Source organism: Lissotriton helveticus, chromosome 4_1 (assembly GCF_964261635.1).
Source record: "Lissotriton helveticus chromosome 4_1, aLisHel1.1, whole genome shotgun sequence".
Taxonomy (NCBI): Eukaryota; Metazoa; Chordata; class Amphibia; order Caudata; family Salamandridae; genus Lissotriton; species Lissotriton helveticus.
Genome location: NC_136063.1, coordinates 1,599,941,121 through 1,599,958,523, shown reverse-complemented (window position 1 = coordinate 1,599,958,523; position 17,403 = coordinate 1,599,941,121). Strand labels below are relative to the sequence as shown.

At 41.3% G+C, this 17,403-nt stretch overlaps 1 protein-coding gene across 2 annotated transcripts in view; it reads right to left on the bottom strand.

Annotated features, from left to right (window-relative positions):
• AOAH (acyloxyacyl hydrolase) overlaps window positions 1–17,403 on the bottom strand; it is a 919,324-nt gene that overhangs the window by 106,054 nt on the left and 795,867 nt on the right. For both annotated transcript variants that reach the window (XM_078688219.1, XM_078688220.1), the window contains exon 16: window positions 8–180. In XM_078688219.1, coding sequence (XP_078544345.1) covers window positions 8–180 — 173 coding nt within the window. The remainder of the gene's footprint in view (window positions 1–7; window positions 181–17,403) is intronic.

Below are 17,403 nucleotides of genomic sequence, written 5' to 3'. Positions count from 1 at the left end.
TACTTACCAAGCGGGTAATATCTGTTATGTAGCTGATTCCATAAGAAGCGTCCTTCGGCCAATCCGATTAAAATCACATGGCTTCCATTTGGGAGCTGAGTATTCAGGTACTCCAGGGCCTGCATGACATTACTGTGCATCTCCCCCGGTGTCGTCATATGTGCTAGTGTGTCACGCTGCCTTTAAACAGGGACAAAAAATCAAAATATGGTAATTATTTACACAAGCTGTATTTAGCAGCAAAGGCGGCAGACACATCCTTAGCAAGAAATCGAACCATTTATCACATTTCACCTTTGGCACTTTAGATTGTGAGTGAGCTTATCAGGCTCATGAAAAGTGTCTGGGAAAAGCACAGAGCCCAGTATTCTCTCAAACTCCAAATGTCAGGTGTCTTTTGTCGATATCATTTTTTTTCTAGTGAACTCAGTCAAAAATAACCAAATACATTTTCATATTTCTTAACTGACAGGCAGATGAATGAATCTTTCAGTACTTATGATCCACGTTCCAAAGGTATGCTGTGTTGTGTTCACAATGTGTGGCTTTGTATTGACAGTGGTGTGGTCCCTTGAGATAGAGTGATATACTGAAGGTGCAGAAGACCTACAGGAAGCTCCTATGATGGTGACTCTAAGCATCGTGTGAAGGAGGAGGTTAGTCTTGAAACTGGGGATTGGGTGAGAGTAGGCTGCGAATGTGTTTCAAAGATTGTGAGGATGCCAACCAACTCAGTGATGGCAAGATCTGGCATATGCTTATGTTGAACCAAATGATAATTGGTTTCAATGGGACACTCCGTAATTAATCTTAGTCCTCCGTTTGTAGGATCTTGATCAACCGCTCTCAAAATTGTTTAGCGTGCTGTCTCTGGGGGCTGCTGGTCCCCCATTCTAGAATTTATGACTGAGTTTCAAGTATGCATATACCTGAATAACTGTGTGCACAGCTGAGTGTATCAACTAAAGTTTCTCACAATCTTTACTCAATGATTGTACACATTTTACACAACGTAATCAAACAAATTCTTTGACTTTGCGTTATTATTAGTTCACATATATGATTGTGATCAATCATTCATGATAATTCCATCAAATTCACTTCGATCTATACAAAAAATGTACAGCTTCACTGTATCAGGAGTTGGGAGCGTATAAACAGAAGAATGGATGTTCAACTGGTGACGGACAGACTCTTTAAAAACGAACCAGTCCAGCATTGGTGTTTTAAACGTGTCAAACGCAGCTGATCTTGGAAGATCACAACTGAGTGAGCCCGCTCCCGTGAGCACTGTTTCCACTCCGTTTTTTGGGGGCAAGGCTAGGAAGGCCCCTGAAGAAAGGGCCACATGTCCCGAAATGCAGGGCATCACATGAATAAGACAGAGTGATCTCTAAAGAAGAAAATTCCAATTATAATACAAACAACTGTGTATTATTTAATTGTTGTATTCTTGGTTGCTTTCTGTATACATCAATGGGAATTTGATGGAATTATCATGAATGATTGATCAGAATCATATATGTGAACCAATATTAATGAAAATGTAAAGATTTTTTTTGATTATGTTGTGTTAAATTTGTACAATCATTGAGTAAAGATTGTGAGAAACTTTAGTTGATACACTCAGCTGTGCATACAGTTATTCAGGTAAATGCATACTTGAACATCAGTCGTATATGCTTATGTTGGCCAAGTGCCGCAAAGGCAGGAGGGTGCAAAAGCCGATGCTGGCCCTGTTTCGGTAAGTTGGAGGTGGTCGGAGTGCAAATGACTGCCTTTGGGGGGCATTATAGTGATTGGTGGTGCAGGAGTAGATGGTGTTACAAAAGATGGAGTGAAAGAGGCTGCAGGAGGCACTGAGGGCATTCGCTTGTACGAGTTGGTAGCGAGTAGAAGTAGAGTGGGACATCTCGTGAATGTGCTACCCAGGTTTGATGATTATATGGTGGACTAGTTTTTTACCCTGCGTAAACCAACTGCATAATCCTCCAGGTTTTCGTTTTTTCTCCATTGAATCAATTTTATTGTTTCATCTAATAGCGATACTACAGTTACAAAAAAACAACATTTACAACATCAAAAGCGAGAATCAATTTTGAAGATTAATAATGAATTGATAAGTCAATTAAACAAAGCATTAAACAGTAAAAATAAAAATTACAAACGCATATAGACAAATTGCCGAAACTAGTTGTCAGTTGCAGAATGGTTACTAATAAGTCTTAGGCTCATTCCTCCTAAGGTGCCATACTGATGAAATATATGCCACAACAAACAAAAAGAACGTTTCCGTATCTGTCTGTCAGTAGAGTTCTAGTTCATCTTTACAGGACCTTACACTAAACTTTTTTTTGGGGGGGAAAAGCAACGGATTTTCTCCGGGTAACTGTTTTTCGTTCAGAGCAGCATAAAATGGCTGAGAGTTTACAGCCCCCATAGCTACATATTGTTTCTTATTAGGATTCCATTTTATAGCAAATGTGACTGTTGGTAGGACTCCAAGCCTGAAGTTTAAGAACGATGTTCCTCTGGTCTCAGGTGTAATAACGCCCATATAGGATTCACCATAAAGATAGTTGTCTTTATAACATGATAATCTACTAGCAATTTGTTATCATGCTACCTTCACAGGTACAAGTGATGATCTCCATGCATTTTGCCTGCCAGTAGCATGATCTAATGATCGATGAGCTGGTTGTGCTTAGGGGAGAAGAGTCGTCCCTGAAGCACCCACAGTCTATATCCTAAAGCGTTCATTACACATGCCTCATCCGATCAATCTTTTCAGTCTCATCCAAGTTCATGATGTCTAACAAAACGTCCAGATACAGTTTTTTGGAAATTCCTATGTAATTTGGCCAAAAACAATGTTGGTTTCAGTTGTATCATGTCCACTATGTGGGACTTCACTAGTTCAATTCGGAGGGGTTTCAGAGGTGTATCAGGCCTAGGTGTAAAGTACTTCTTAAGAAGCGTTTTAAAAAAAAAAACCTTTGCAGCTCTAGGGCATGTGTCTAACCTCATAGCTCTGTTCAATATGTTGCAGATGCAATGACCTTCATGCTATAGACTTCTACGATTTTAAGGATTCTCTCTCGACTTTTCTTTTGTAATAGAGGGCAGCGCCTTATTTTGGTTCATTATGGCGCCGTTATCTCCTTTTGATGTGGCCACAGTAAACCCCTATGCCTACATAATCAAAACCCTATACTAGCTCCAACTTTACTTCACTTACTTTAAAAGCTTGTTTTAAACTCACTTTTTGATTTATAACACTTAATTTTTTCGTACTTTCATTAATAGTAAGTTTTGTGTTGGTGCACTATGTTTCAAAACTCTTCAATAGGTTATGAACTGCTAGTTCAGCTAGAATTATAAGCACTGCATCATCCGTAAAGGGATGACCGCTGTTTTGTCTTTTCCCAGTCTGGGTGCATCTAGGTTCTGGTTAAGGAGGTAAACGCCCACATTGTTTATGCTCAAATTTAATAAACGCAGGGTGAAAACTCATTCCTGCTGGAATCCTAACTAAATTGGGAAGTTGGTGGTACGTTCTCTCCCCTTAACATACCTCACCCTGGCAGTTTGGGATCACAGACAAAATATCAAAGGTCAGAAAATTGACCTACAAAAATATCGGAGCAAGCATATCGATGTCAAGAATATCGAAATCCTATCTACAACATGGTAAGTACAAAAATATCGAGAAAAAATATCTTTGTCAAAAATATTGTTGTTAAAAATATCGTTTTTTTAACTTAAAAAAATATTTAAAATAAACTAAATAATACTTATAAATAAAATAAACATAGTTAAACATATTTAATAATGTTTAACATTAATAAGTAATATATATGGGGTCGATTCCTATTCGGGAAAAACCGCTCCGAATAGCCGTTCGGAGCGTTTTTCCCGTACGAATCGTACCCTGCAACGTCCCGCGTACGTACGTCAAAGTACGATTCGTACCAGGAGCCGGACTCCGTACGAATCGTACAGAGACCGTACGACTCGAATCCCCGTACGAGTCTCCGTCGGAACCTGCTGTAAGCGAGATCTGTACAGCTCGCGGCTGGTTTATACGACCCAGCAAGTACGATACGTGTCGGGTACGCACTGTATGACCCTTTTTTTATGAGAGCTGAAAACAGCTGTAAAAGCAGAGTTCGCGCCGAAACAGGTACCGAACGGCCCCCCACGGGTACGGTGCGTACCCCCCATGATCGCAGGGGTATGCCCCGTACACCCAGCGTACATGGGGTACGGTGCGTACGCCCCATGATCGCAGGGGTACGCACCGTACCCCATGTACGCTGGTTGTACGGGGCGTACCCCTGCGATCATGGGGGGTACGCACCGTACCCCATGTACGCTGGGTGTACGGGGCGTATCCCTGCAATCAAGGGGGGTACACACCGTACGGTGTGTATGTGATTGTGCGCTTTTCCGTATGAATCGCCCTTACCTGACGTGGACCGTACGGATCGCGTCCTGATGCCCCAGTCCGGAGCGTACTCGTCGGGTCATACGGCGTGTGTACGAGTCGTACGGAGAGGGCTCCGGATACGATTCGTACGTTTTTTTTTTAACCGGATCGGAATCGACCCCATAATGTAATAAAACATTAATTAAACATATACATATAACATATAATATATTTACTATAATTAATTATTTTAATAATTTACAAATTATTAAAATACAATTATAAGCCATACACATAAAACAATTACATAAATAAAAATTAAATAATTATGTATAACAAATTAAAACCATTAAACTTACTTTTAATATTTTTAAAATTAATTATATACTACATTAGCTAAAATAATACAAACAATATTAAATAGCTGAGAGAATAAAACTACTATTCCAATTCCAAATCAATTAATGATAAAACAACAATACATTAATTTTCATAACCAAAAAATTATAATTTAAAATAATTACCAATTAATCATTAATGTCCAATAAATTAATTATCAATACCCAACAATAAATGTAATTACTTATTTAGATTTCAATTACTTCCAACACTATTCCCCTATAAACGCACAACACACTCCAATAATAAAATAATACACTTAACATATTTACCAATTAATAATTAATTAACAATAATATAAATGTCAATACCAATGAATGAAAATAAATTATTACTTAATTACAATTAAATTACTTTCCACCCTATTCCCCTATAAACCTGCAACCTGCTACAGAATTAAATGCAAACATTAATTAAAATTAACTTCTAATTCCTAAAAATTAATAATGAATTTTGTATAAGTAAATTACTTTCCACCCTTTTCCCCTATAAACCCACAACCCGCTACGGTACTACAACACAAAATTAACTTAAAAAACATTATTAACATATAAAATTGTATACATATATTTTAAATCTAGTAGAACACTTAACAAAACACATATAACGCATACATATTAAATACATAATAAAATACATAACAATAATATAAGTATCGTTATTAGTAACATCGATATATTTGATTTCGATATTACTAACTTCGATATTACTTACATCGATATATTTGATATCGATATTACTAACTTTGATATTACTTATATCGATATTAAAAAAATCGATATTACTTACCTTAGGGTCGATATTCTGTCCATCGATATTCTTAACATCGATATTCTGTCCCGTCGATATTATCACCTCAATATTAGTGTTGGCCGATATTGAATTTTCAATATTTTGACTGCTCACCGGCAGTTTGGTGGTGCAAGTGTATCAATGCATTGAGCAGTTCATTATGCATTCCCCGGTGTTTCAAAGCAGTTCAAACAAGACAAACTCCACAGAGTTAAATGCTGTCTTGAGATTGATAAAAGCCAGGTAAAGGGGGTCTTTCTTTTGCTTGGTATACTTAGTACCCTCTTCTTGAATCCGGCTTCTATTCCTGCCAAGATGTTCTCACTTTCAACACAAACTTGGATACCGTCTAAAAGCAGTTTCCCTCAAATTTTGCCCAGTCCGTCTAACAAGGAAATTGGGTGACATTTGAATGAGTACCTTTCATATAAATAGAAACAACCATAGTTGTAGTTTTGGACATAGGCCTAGGTGTATCAATATTAGGAATAGCGATTACTTAATTTCGATTTTCTGTAACCTGCAATTACGAAATCGCTACTCCAAATGTATGAAACTCATTGAGTTTTATTTAGTGATTCCCAGTGGTTCAAAGTCGACCTACCTAATGAATATTAATGAGGTAGGCCACAATTTGCGACCTACTAAGGATCAGCCCATCACGAGGATGTTGGCCTATTGGGGTCAGCAGACCCCCATGTCTGCAAATGCTTTTTTAATAAAGCAATAGTTTTTTTTTTTAATGCAGCCCATTTTCCTTAAAGGAAAACGGGAAACGTTTAAGAAGAAAACAAAATGCAAGTTTCATTTTTTAAGATAGTTAGTGGTTTGTGGGACCACTGTCTACTCTTAGAAAACATTTTTTTCAAGATTCTCAAAGGGTAACAGTTCGCAAAGAGACCCCTTCCCATTTACAAATGGGTTAATACCACTTTAAAATGGTGGTAAAGTATTACTGTGTTGCGACCGGAATTCGATTGCAAAACAGTTTTTTTAAAAAACATTTCTTATTTAGTCCAGTAAAAAAAAAAACATCATTCACTTACAGGCATATACTAAAAATGCAATGTAATATCGGCGCTGTTACAGTTCAGGTAACTTTTGTTATATGATTAAGAAAAAACACATTTCTCGTTACCTTCATGAATGAATAAAGAATATTGGGGCATATTAACAAGGAACAGGGAAAATTAACGCTAATGGCGCTTAGCGTTAATTTTTTTTATGCCCGCTATCGCTGGATAATATCGCCTGGTTATCGCGTTATTAACAACGCTAACCGGCTAGGCGATAAAAAATCCAGCGATAGCGGCATTTTGGGAGGTTATCGCTGGTAATGCAGCGATAAAACTACAAAGATAGGGATATCTTTGTTGATATCCCTATCTTTGTTGATAGCCCATGGTGGACTTAGCCATGTAATCCACCTCCTATTGGATTACATGGGTAAATCTGAAAATTAGCAGACGTAAAAAAGCAGCGTTAACCGTGGTTAGAGCTGCTTTTCTTGTCTCTAACAGGGTTAGCGTGAAGCTTGATAATAGGAGAAATGTCGCTTAGCGACATTTCTCCTATTATTGTGATCTGGAACGCCCACTTTACATCTCATTAGAGATTCAAATGGAAGCGTAGTGGAAAAAGGATGCTAACATGCAAAATCGCATGTTAGCACCCTGTTGTTGATAGGGTGATATTTTTATCTCCGCTTCTTTGGCTTTTAAAGCCAAACAAGTGTAGATAAAGCCCTTGTTAATATGCCCCATTGTTCCTAAAGTACCCAACTACACCCTCCCCCGTACCTGTTTCCTGTATGCCAAATTTGATTATTGTGCATTTTTATGTGTACCCTTGTCTGTCACTGACTCGTATTTCCTGTCTGCGTGTCTCATCCAATTCTCGTTGTCCCCCTTCAGGTGAGTCTTGCTGTGAAGGTGAGGACTGATCAGCTAGTTCATGAATCATCAACCCCCATGGCTGCAGCACCTCCGGCAATTTCTCGTCCCTTCTCGATTTCCTCATATTAGTCTCTTCTGCCATTGCCCATTCCTTCAAGTCTGCTCTTCACTTATCTTATTAGTTGGGCCCTGCGGAGTTAGCCAGTGTATAGCTATTAGTCTCTTGGCTATCACAAGTCCAAGTATCGCCGGATGGCTCAGGTACACAAATGCGTTATCCGCATAGAGGGACACTATATGCTCTGTTTATCCAATAGTTATGCCATGCCCCTTCAATACTGATTGCAGCTGGCATGCTAGAGGCTCCATTGCTATGGTGAATATCAATGGTGAGAGCGGGCAACCCTACCTCGTCCCTCTGTATAATCTTACACTGTCTGACACATGACGTCCCTTACGGACCCTTGCCACTGGCCTTGTATAAAGTAGTTCGATCCATTGAATAAATCTAGGTCCCAGGCCCATTTTGTGGAGTACGTGCCAGATATATTCCCATCTGCCTGAATCGAACACTTGTTAGACTTCTAAAAAAGCTAACACAATCCTTTCAGTGTCTCCTTCCAGCGTCTGCATTACATGTGCAAGTCTCCGAATGTGTCTTAGGGTATTTCTGTGGGGTATAAACCCTGATTGATCGCTGTGAACAAGTTGAGGGCGATATGGTAATATTCTACTCGCCAAAACATGACTAATAAGTTTTAAGTCTAAGTTTAACTGTGATATATATCTATATGAGTATGGTAGCGTCGGGTCTTTCCCAGGTTTGGGGATTACTACTATTGGTGGCCGATTCCGATCTGGGTCGGAAAGCACTCTGACCGATTCGGATTTGTTTTTTTTTCCGACCGATCCGAAGTCCTGCAGTTCGACCGAGTGAGTACGATGCGGCCGTATGCTGTTGGACTCGGTTCGGTCGGATTCCCATAGAAGTCAATGGGAGCCGGTCGTACGACGTGAATATGGGCTCCCATTGACTGAATGGGCACGTCGCAGACAAGTGCGACCCCTACAGTGGGTACGCGTTGGTGCCATCCACACCGTACATGCCTGTGTGGGGGAAACCCATGGGTCTCCCACTGTGTCCGAGTTGTAAGGGGGCGGGTAACAGGGGTCTGACGTGGACCCCCAAATTCCAACTCCGAGAGCTATTGCGAGCCGGACGCTGCGACTCAATCCGGCTGTTCGAATTGAGCATCGTACTAGCTCGGTCGTGAAACGTCCCCATTGCGCGCCACAGTTTGCTTGTGACTGAGTCGTACGGAGCGGTTTGGACCCGAAACCGATTCGGAAGGAGATTTCATGCTTGTTCGCATCGTACTTCAAAGTCTGGACCCGTGTACGACTCGAACGGAAATTCAGCCTCCAAATCGGGTCCACTTCTGCCGAACCCGATTCGATTCCCTTCCGACAGAGATCGGAATCGGCCCCTTAATGCTTCGCGCATTGAGCACGGTAGCTCTTCTCTCTCCATTGCCTCCGTAATAACGTCAATCATTCTATCTGGCACCATCCCTGGATATTCGTTATAAAATTCAGCTGGAGGCCGTCCCTTCCTGGTGACTTAGCTGTTTTCAAATGCGCAATCGCTATCTTTATTTCTGAAACGGTTATTGGTGCACCCAGTCCTTCTTGGGCTGCAGGGTCAAGACTAGGGATTGCTATTCCCTCCAGGTAAGTTTCTATGTACTGGGTGTGTGTGGGTGTCTGGGGCTCTGTGTATACTTTAGTTAGATCCGCAGCAAACACATTATTCATTTTGTGTTGTGTGTAAACCAACTGACTTTGCTCATCCCGAATTGCCAGTATTGGTTGGGGTCGTGTCTCCATTTTAATAGGGCGGGCCAGAAGTCGACCTGATTTATCACCCTCTGTGTACCAGAATTCTCTACTTTTGTTTCTGTTATATTTGTCTAGTCTAGCCCACAGTTCCCCGACTTTATGTCTTTGTTCAGTTCATTTTTGGGGTCCCTCTACATCTGTGGAGAATGCTGCTTCTAGTATAGTTAGGTCCCTCTCTTGGCTCCGTAAGTCATTCCCCAGCCTCTGTCGCCATACAAACTCCTCTGGGTATCATCTTCATTGCGTCCCATTCTAGTGTCCTTGTGCCCGCTGCATTCCAGGTTGTATCAAAATATCCTGTCAGTTCAATCCCTACTGTGACCTTATAGACCGGGTCCGTGAGTGCTTTGGCAGGTATCCTCCATAGTTGTATTTTTGATCAAGGTCCACCTAGTGTATATTCTAATAGTAATGGGGACTGATCAGACATGTATCGTGCTAAGTACTGTGCCTCTACCACTCTATATATGGCCCTTGTCTGTATAAAAAAAAATAGCCTAGCCAGCTATGTGTGTTTGTCGGCAGTGTGTGACAAGAATTGTTGTTTTTGGTGCCGATCACAGTGCCGCCAGATATCCGTGAGATCATAGTTAATTTGCATCTAGCACATGGCCTCTTTTGCCTTCGGTTTAGCCTCTGGCTTTGGGGGAAACATATCCAGCGTTCCGTCCAAAGCACAATTGTAGTCCCCTGCGACGATAAGTTCCATGTTAGGTGTGAGGTGTGTCTGTCTAAGGGTCGACCCCAGAAACTCCCTGTCATCACTATTGTGGGCATATAGATCGGAAGGGGGTTCTGTTTTAGTGGAATGCGTATCAGTGACCTCTTTTAACCCTCCTCTCCCCTTGGCAACATTCCTTTTTGAACCGCCGGTTTTTAACATAACAACATGACTGTAACTTCCCCCCTTACCCCTCCCCCCACCCTCAGGCAGTGCGATGGTGACTAAGTTTATGTGGCACAGTACCACTCTCTGCCGTAGTCTTCTCCGAATTACCCCCATTCCGTAACATACTCAAAGTTACTACAGGGCTAGCTTGAGTCCTAATGGGGGATGCTTTTGGTGTGTTTATCCCACTGATCCCGATTTTCCGGGTTGACCACAATTCACCACTGCTCAGGTTTCAATGCCCCCCTCTGACACCCCACAATTTCGGGGGGGGAGGGGTCCCTGACCTGTCTGGATGGCTGCCCCTTTGTCTGGTGACCCGTCTCCCCTTAGTAGTGTTTGCCAGTCTGTTTAGAAGTCAATTGTCTAGTGGCCCTAAGAGGGGGCTGAGTTGGCGCACTGGATGCTTTTTTTCTCTCCTTCTTTCTTTACCACATCATGGAGACATTGACCAATCTGAACTCTTTTGCGTCATTCACACCGGATTCACTACCTGCTAGGTACCACTTGGCACGGCCAAAGTCTCTATAGACACTTGGATACAGGTGCTGACGTGATGCCCTTTATGTTGTTCTTTTATATTTGCTTTAGTGACCCTTTGTTTTTATGTTCTGTGTTGTCTCAGATAATGTTCCTTCTGTAGTGCTGCGTCTGTTACTCTTTTATTTCATCTGCTTCCCTTTAATTTATTTTAATTTAATCTATTTCTTTTTGTATTTCCAGGTGCCCTCCTGCTTCCACCACCGTTATTCTGGGTCCGATGGTTCTCCCGAGCTTTGCCCGCCTCTCTTCTCTACTGTGGCTCATACAGTGCGGCCTCCCCACTCATCCGGGATTCCAGTCGTGTCCGTGTGAGGCCCGCTGCAATGCGGAACCCAGGACCCAGGACGGAACTCGAGCTTCCCCTCCACCGGACCACTTACTTTTAGGCCGCTCATGCCCCAGTCCTCAATCGCACCTTCCTCTCCACGACCCTGCAGCGTTTCTGGAAGACCTGGTTGTCGTACTGCGGACCTGGATCAATGCAGATTATACAATGCAGCATATACATGGGGCACCTTCCTCTGGCTCTCCAATGCTCTCTGGTTTCTCCGGTGTGGCGTCATTCGCTCTGGGTCCTATCTGGGACCCGGGGATGGGGCCTTCTGCCCGATGCCTTCCCACTCCTTAACGGCGTAGCCATACCTTAATGGCCTACTTGACTTTCGGCCTCACTCGTTCCCTTGGGATGGGGTTTTCTCCGCACACTATCTCCGGCCCTACCACGGTCACCCAAGGGGACGGAGCCCAGTATTTGCGGCGAGGGCTTAGTTGCTAGTACCTTCCGTGGTGGAATAGACTGCACCAGTCAAGAGCTTTTGTGGCCCTTTGGTCAGGCACCGCCATCCGTGGATCAGGCTCGTGGTGACCGTGTTTTGGGCTTCTGGAGGACAAAGGGCTTAAATTGTTTGTCCAGCTAGGGGCGAGTGGCATTGCAGCTCAGTTTAGTTGGGCCTTCTTAGCGATTCTGTCAGGATTTATGGAGGATTCCGTAACTAGGGGCTGGAGCTCCACTCGAGTGCTTCTAGCCGCCCTTTTTGTCAGGCCATGCCCCCTCAATTGCAAAACAGTTATATATACCATACCTAAGCTGTATTCGGAAGGGTCCCCAAAACGCACCAGTACACACAAGACCTAATCGCAAATTGTCATTCTTTAAAAAGTTACAGATCACATTTTGTACATTTGAAAAATCATTTTCTGATCACAAATGGTCTGATTCTGTGGAAAAATGCTTTTTAAGTCTGGCCCATAGTCACTGCTGTAATTTGCAGTGAAAACTGCACATAATACTGGTGCCCAAATCCAAGCAGGCTCGATACACATCTTTAGGCACTCTGACTTCTTTGATTTTTGCCTTAAGATTGCATCTCCAACCTCATCAGTGGTGACATCCATATCCCAGTGATGCAGCTCAGAATTGGTTCTGCTTGTTCCTTGAAGACCGGGTGACTCTTGGGTGATCACCTGTTGTAACATTTTGTACTCTCCACTTGTTAAAGCATTTGACAGTATCTAGGGTGTTGCTCCTATAGAGCGCTCTAAAATGACAAAACTAATATCTCGTCCCCATTCTACTCACTAAGCATCCCATACTAACCCCAAGGCACCTTGTACTTGCATTTTGCTTTTATTAGTGCCTCCCAAGCATTGGCATAGGGTCTGCTTCTTTCTGCTCATTATAGTCTTGAGGTCCTGCCTAGAGTAGTTTCAGGAATTGTTCACCTTTCCTTACTTAAATACCGACATATCAGGGCTTCTGATAATTTCCTTTTTTTAATAACATTATTCATCAAGCCAGTCCAGGTGATTTGCACTAGTTTCACAAGTTTTTTGTTTGATATTCTAATCTTTGATAAAATGTGTGCCAAAGACCTTGACTACTTTCTGGCCTTGACATTCCAGATCTAGAATCATCTTGAATTCCTTCTGTGACTTGCTTTTGATAACAGGATCAAGAGAACATAACTTTCTGGTCGTTATCTTATGGCCTTGTTGTTTGATTTCAGCACTGACTTTGCTGGGGCCACAAGTTGTTCTACATTTGCAGGGACTTGTTCAAGTCCGCACAGTGACAGAAATTAAACAAGATGATTATAATCACTTTCTACTCTACGCCGTACTTCCATATAGATTACTACGGGCCATGCTTCTATCAAATCCCCCATCCCTCCATCTGATGAGGGATTTGATAAAGAATTTTATTAAAATGTCATATTTATTTATTTAAACAGACTTGTGCAATGACAATGTGCCATTTATTATGAAGTGACACAACATTAAAATTTGCAAATTGTAGTACCATTTCACTGTACTGGGAGTCAGTGTTTGACATTGTTCAGCATTCCATCCATCAATTGTTCTTTTTGCATTTGTCGCACTAAGTGGGACGGGTATGTCCAGGTGTGATCCCCATGCTCTCCAAGCCACTGGAGTCAAGCTAGCCTGGCTGATGAGGGGTGTTAACCTGAAACCGGTTCCAGAATGCTTGGTTCCGGTTCGGGGAGGACCTGGCGCGTCAGTTCGGGCTGGACTGTTCCCATGTGGAGCAGTGTCAAGACTGATTTGCATATGGTTGGGTCGAGCAAAAAACAATAGATTTAGGCCCAGATCTCTGTATGGGGGGGTGAGTGTTTGACATTGTTTAGCATATCCTCCATCAATTGTTCTTTTCTCAAAATGTTAAAGCAAGTTCATTATTTCAGCAGCAAAGTTAAATGTGCTGAGACATGCAGAAAAAGCTTAAAAGTTGAATTTACCCTGACATGTTTTCTTAAAAGCCTCACACCACATCATATTAAATAATGTACTTTATTATAATAACGTTTTTGAAATGTTTTGCTAGAAACACTATATTATTAAATAGAATAGTTTCATATTATTTCACACACAAAATATAATGCATGGATAGAAAATGTTAATAGGTTGACCTAATTATTTTCCGATATATATATTTCAAAACAATACCCTTTCAGGTATATATATATCGATATATATATATATATATATATATTGTGAAGAAATGTGAGAAAGGACAGGATGAGACTTTTCTCAAGAGGAATAGAAAGCTCATTAAATGAGAGGAAGCAGAAGATACAGAATGAAGTGCAACATTTTCATTCAACTGGTTATTTTATTATTTTTATTATTTATTTAGGAGTTTTATATAGCGCTAGCTGGACCCAAGGGCATCAGAGCGCTTTACAGCAAGTGTCGTAAATGCAAGCAAGCAAAGCAGAGATCATAGTGAGACATAGTGATTCGTGACGCGTGGAGTTCAAACATAAGGAGTAGCAAATAAAACGAGAAGACACATGTTGAGTACAGGTCGCACAAAAGGAGTAGCGGGTAGGTTTTCTGTTCGGGGAGGAGGTAGCGCGGTGGGGATCAGGGCGGTAAAGGAGGTCGAGGTCACAGGACAGAGAATCAAAGTCAAGTGAAGAGCCTGCTATGGCACTTCTGTGGATCCTATCTGTTCGCTAGGGAGCAATCGTGGAAAAGGACTTTGAGCAGTCTTTTGAATTTTGGAAAAGAGGGGATCATTCTGATATGGGGGGGGAATAGAGTTCCAGATTTTGGGCACGCTATCAGCAAACAACCTGGCCCTGGTTTTTTGTTTGCGTGTTTTCAGTGGGATGAGTTGCAGAGTGTTGGAGCTCCTGAGGTTCCTGGTCTGGATGACTTTTTTGAGTTTGGAAGCCAGGTATTCTGGTTTGCCTGTGTGCAGGGCTTTGTGCGTGAGGCAGGCTGTTCTGACGCTGGCCCACATTTCAATAGGGAGCCATTTTAGTTCTCTGAGTAAGGGCGAGATGTGGTTGAATTTCTTAGTTCCGGTGACCATTCATGCTGCTGCATTGAGGGTTGTTTTGAGGGGGGCGAGATGGGATTTTGCTGTACCCCTGATTAGTGTGTGTTTGCACAGTAGGTTAATGCTTTTTCCTGACACTTCTTGACCGGACCCCACAACTGAGAAGCATTATACTTTAGGCCTTACCACTTGTCCGCACTGAAGCTGAATGCTAATTGCTTTTTGCTGAAGGCTGAATGCTGATTGCTATTCCTACCTGACCTTTTAGTTGATTGCAGTCACTACTGCATGACTATTTATGCTTTTACAAACCTCTCTTTATGGGAAGTTCCGCTAATACGGACCGACTTAATTTGAGCTTCATGCTCTCTCTCACGGCTTTTGAACTTGAACTCTTTATGGGTTTCTGCTAACGCCCATTTCGCCCCATTCTTTAGAACAGAGATACAGAGATACATTCCTTTATGGAACGTGCAGTATTTCTTATTTGATAATTTGGTCTAACCAATATTTTACTATCAATTCCGAAATATGATTGCTGCTCTTTAAACTAATTGAATAAAGGAAAGAGATCTTGCTAACACTTCTAAATGAAATTAAAACCGTTCAACAAATTAAAAATATTGACTGATTTTTATGATCTATAGCTCCTGATCTCACATACGACAGCAATGGTCTGTTGCAGAGAAGTAAGAGGAAACTCAGAGAGAGAGAGAGAAAGAGATTGGGGGTCAGCCATGTTTGGTGTGAGATAGAGAGAATAAACCATTTTATTTAAAAAGATTCCTGCTTCAGCGGAAGCTGCTAGTAGAGTTATGGTTTACGTCTGGAGAAGAAGAGTTATAAACAATTTGCTCATGTTAGAGTGATTCTTGAGTCCTGAGTCCCACAGCCCAATGCCCAGAACTTGAGGATTGACAAGGAGTGATGTTTGAAGTTAATTTTCAAAGGCGGTTGCAGTTTTGGAGGTGTGAGTATTAAAAGGGTGATGCATCGTAATTTGTGTTTATTGTTGTGTTACTAGAGAGTCATTTGGAGCATGAGAAGTACATTTTATGAATAATTTATATATTTTTGTTAACAAATTGAATAGTTATCAGGTTCTGCATAACCTAAGAGCCCGGGATAGACAGATATTGATATACGTGTAGAAGACACTTGATAGAGACTTAAAAGTGTATAATACACTTTATGGTTTTCTTGTCTCCAAAAGGTTTGTGGTGTAGATCGGGCGGTACCATCGACTGCACAAATTGAGATAGGGATAGTATTGAACTGTTGTGAGTGAACCAATATTGATTGATGTTGGCACAACCTGATTGCACAAAGGGTAAAGCTACATTGATTAGTGTGATTTCCTGCTGGTCTGGATTCCACAAGCAAATGCAAAGATCTTTTTGTGTGAAAAGTCAGAAGGTGTCAAAACCTTAATATTCCGATTTTTTTGTCAAGAAAACAAAGGTTGTTTCTTTTCATTGTTCTAAAGTTAGAATTGTGTGTATGAGAGAAATTATGAAGGAGGGTGAACTGCTGGAAGCAGTGAAATCATAAGACATAGTGTGTGGCGCTGGGGTAGGGCTGTTAGCGTACTTTTATGCTGTGATTGGTCAATGACGAAACAGCGTGTCAGTTGTTGTATGAATATTGTATTGAGATTTGTTAAAGATCTCTGAGAATATAAACTGTGACAGGATTGGCGAAAATGGTATTTGACATTTACAGAACAGAATCAAAACATTGAATTGAATTACATTTATTTGAATTGCTCATTGTTGGAGAAACACAAGAAATACCTTAAAGAATGTAAGAGTTTTGTGAGATTGTGAGGGGTTAAGCTACATTTCCAGTACGGGAACGTGAAGAGATGCCTGCACATGACAGCTGAATTGGGATTACATAAATGTTTATGGCTTTGTCCATTATGCAAATTACTGAAAAGAGGATCCATTACGTTTTCCTAAATATGGTACCTTTCAACTTACAATTATTGAAAAATTGAAGGAAATGCTGTATGAAATGAAGCCACCACCTTGCCCCACACAATACGAAGCATTGAATAAGTGGGAAAAGGTAGCATGAGACAAAAAAAGGGAGAAATACCAGAACAAGACTAAAAGAGCAATGTGTAAATATTTAGATGCTTGACGGAATAAAGAAAAGCAGAGATGGAGGAAAGCTATAGATAAGGGAACTAGCCTGTATCCAGCTATTGCCACTGAAACATCTGAGAAATTGAAAAAGACTAAGACACAGGAAAAAGACAGACGAAAAGATGAAATGTGGATGAGACAGATAGTGATTCAGGGGACTATATTTTAGAAGAAATGTTAGCTGTGTATTCCTAACCTTATGCGAACCACACCACTAGTATTAATCACAATATAACCACAAATACTCCAGTGGCTACTGTCCCTGTTGAACCAAACATAACACAGATTAAGAGACCATTGTTAACATTTCAGATTGCCCCACCACATGTCGTTCAGACACCAAAAGTTATTACACCTGGTGTTATTACCTCAATAATGACAGTTCTGGTACAATTGCCACCCATTTTAACTATACAGACAGTGCCTAGACCACTTGTGACTGCCCCAGTAGAAGCTGCCACCACATGCGACTGCCCTAAAAACATTGCACGATCCCAGAAGCCCAATGAGCTGTTGGAGGATTAGCTGTAACAGGGTTTATCCCTACGTCTTAGAATTCACAGATTAGGGTCTGGAAATAACCCCAAACGATTCAGTCATTG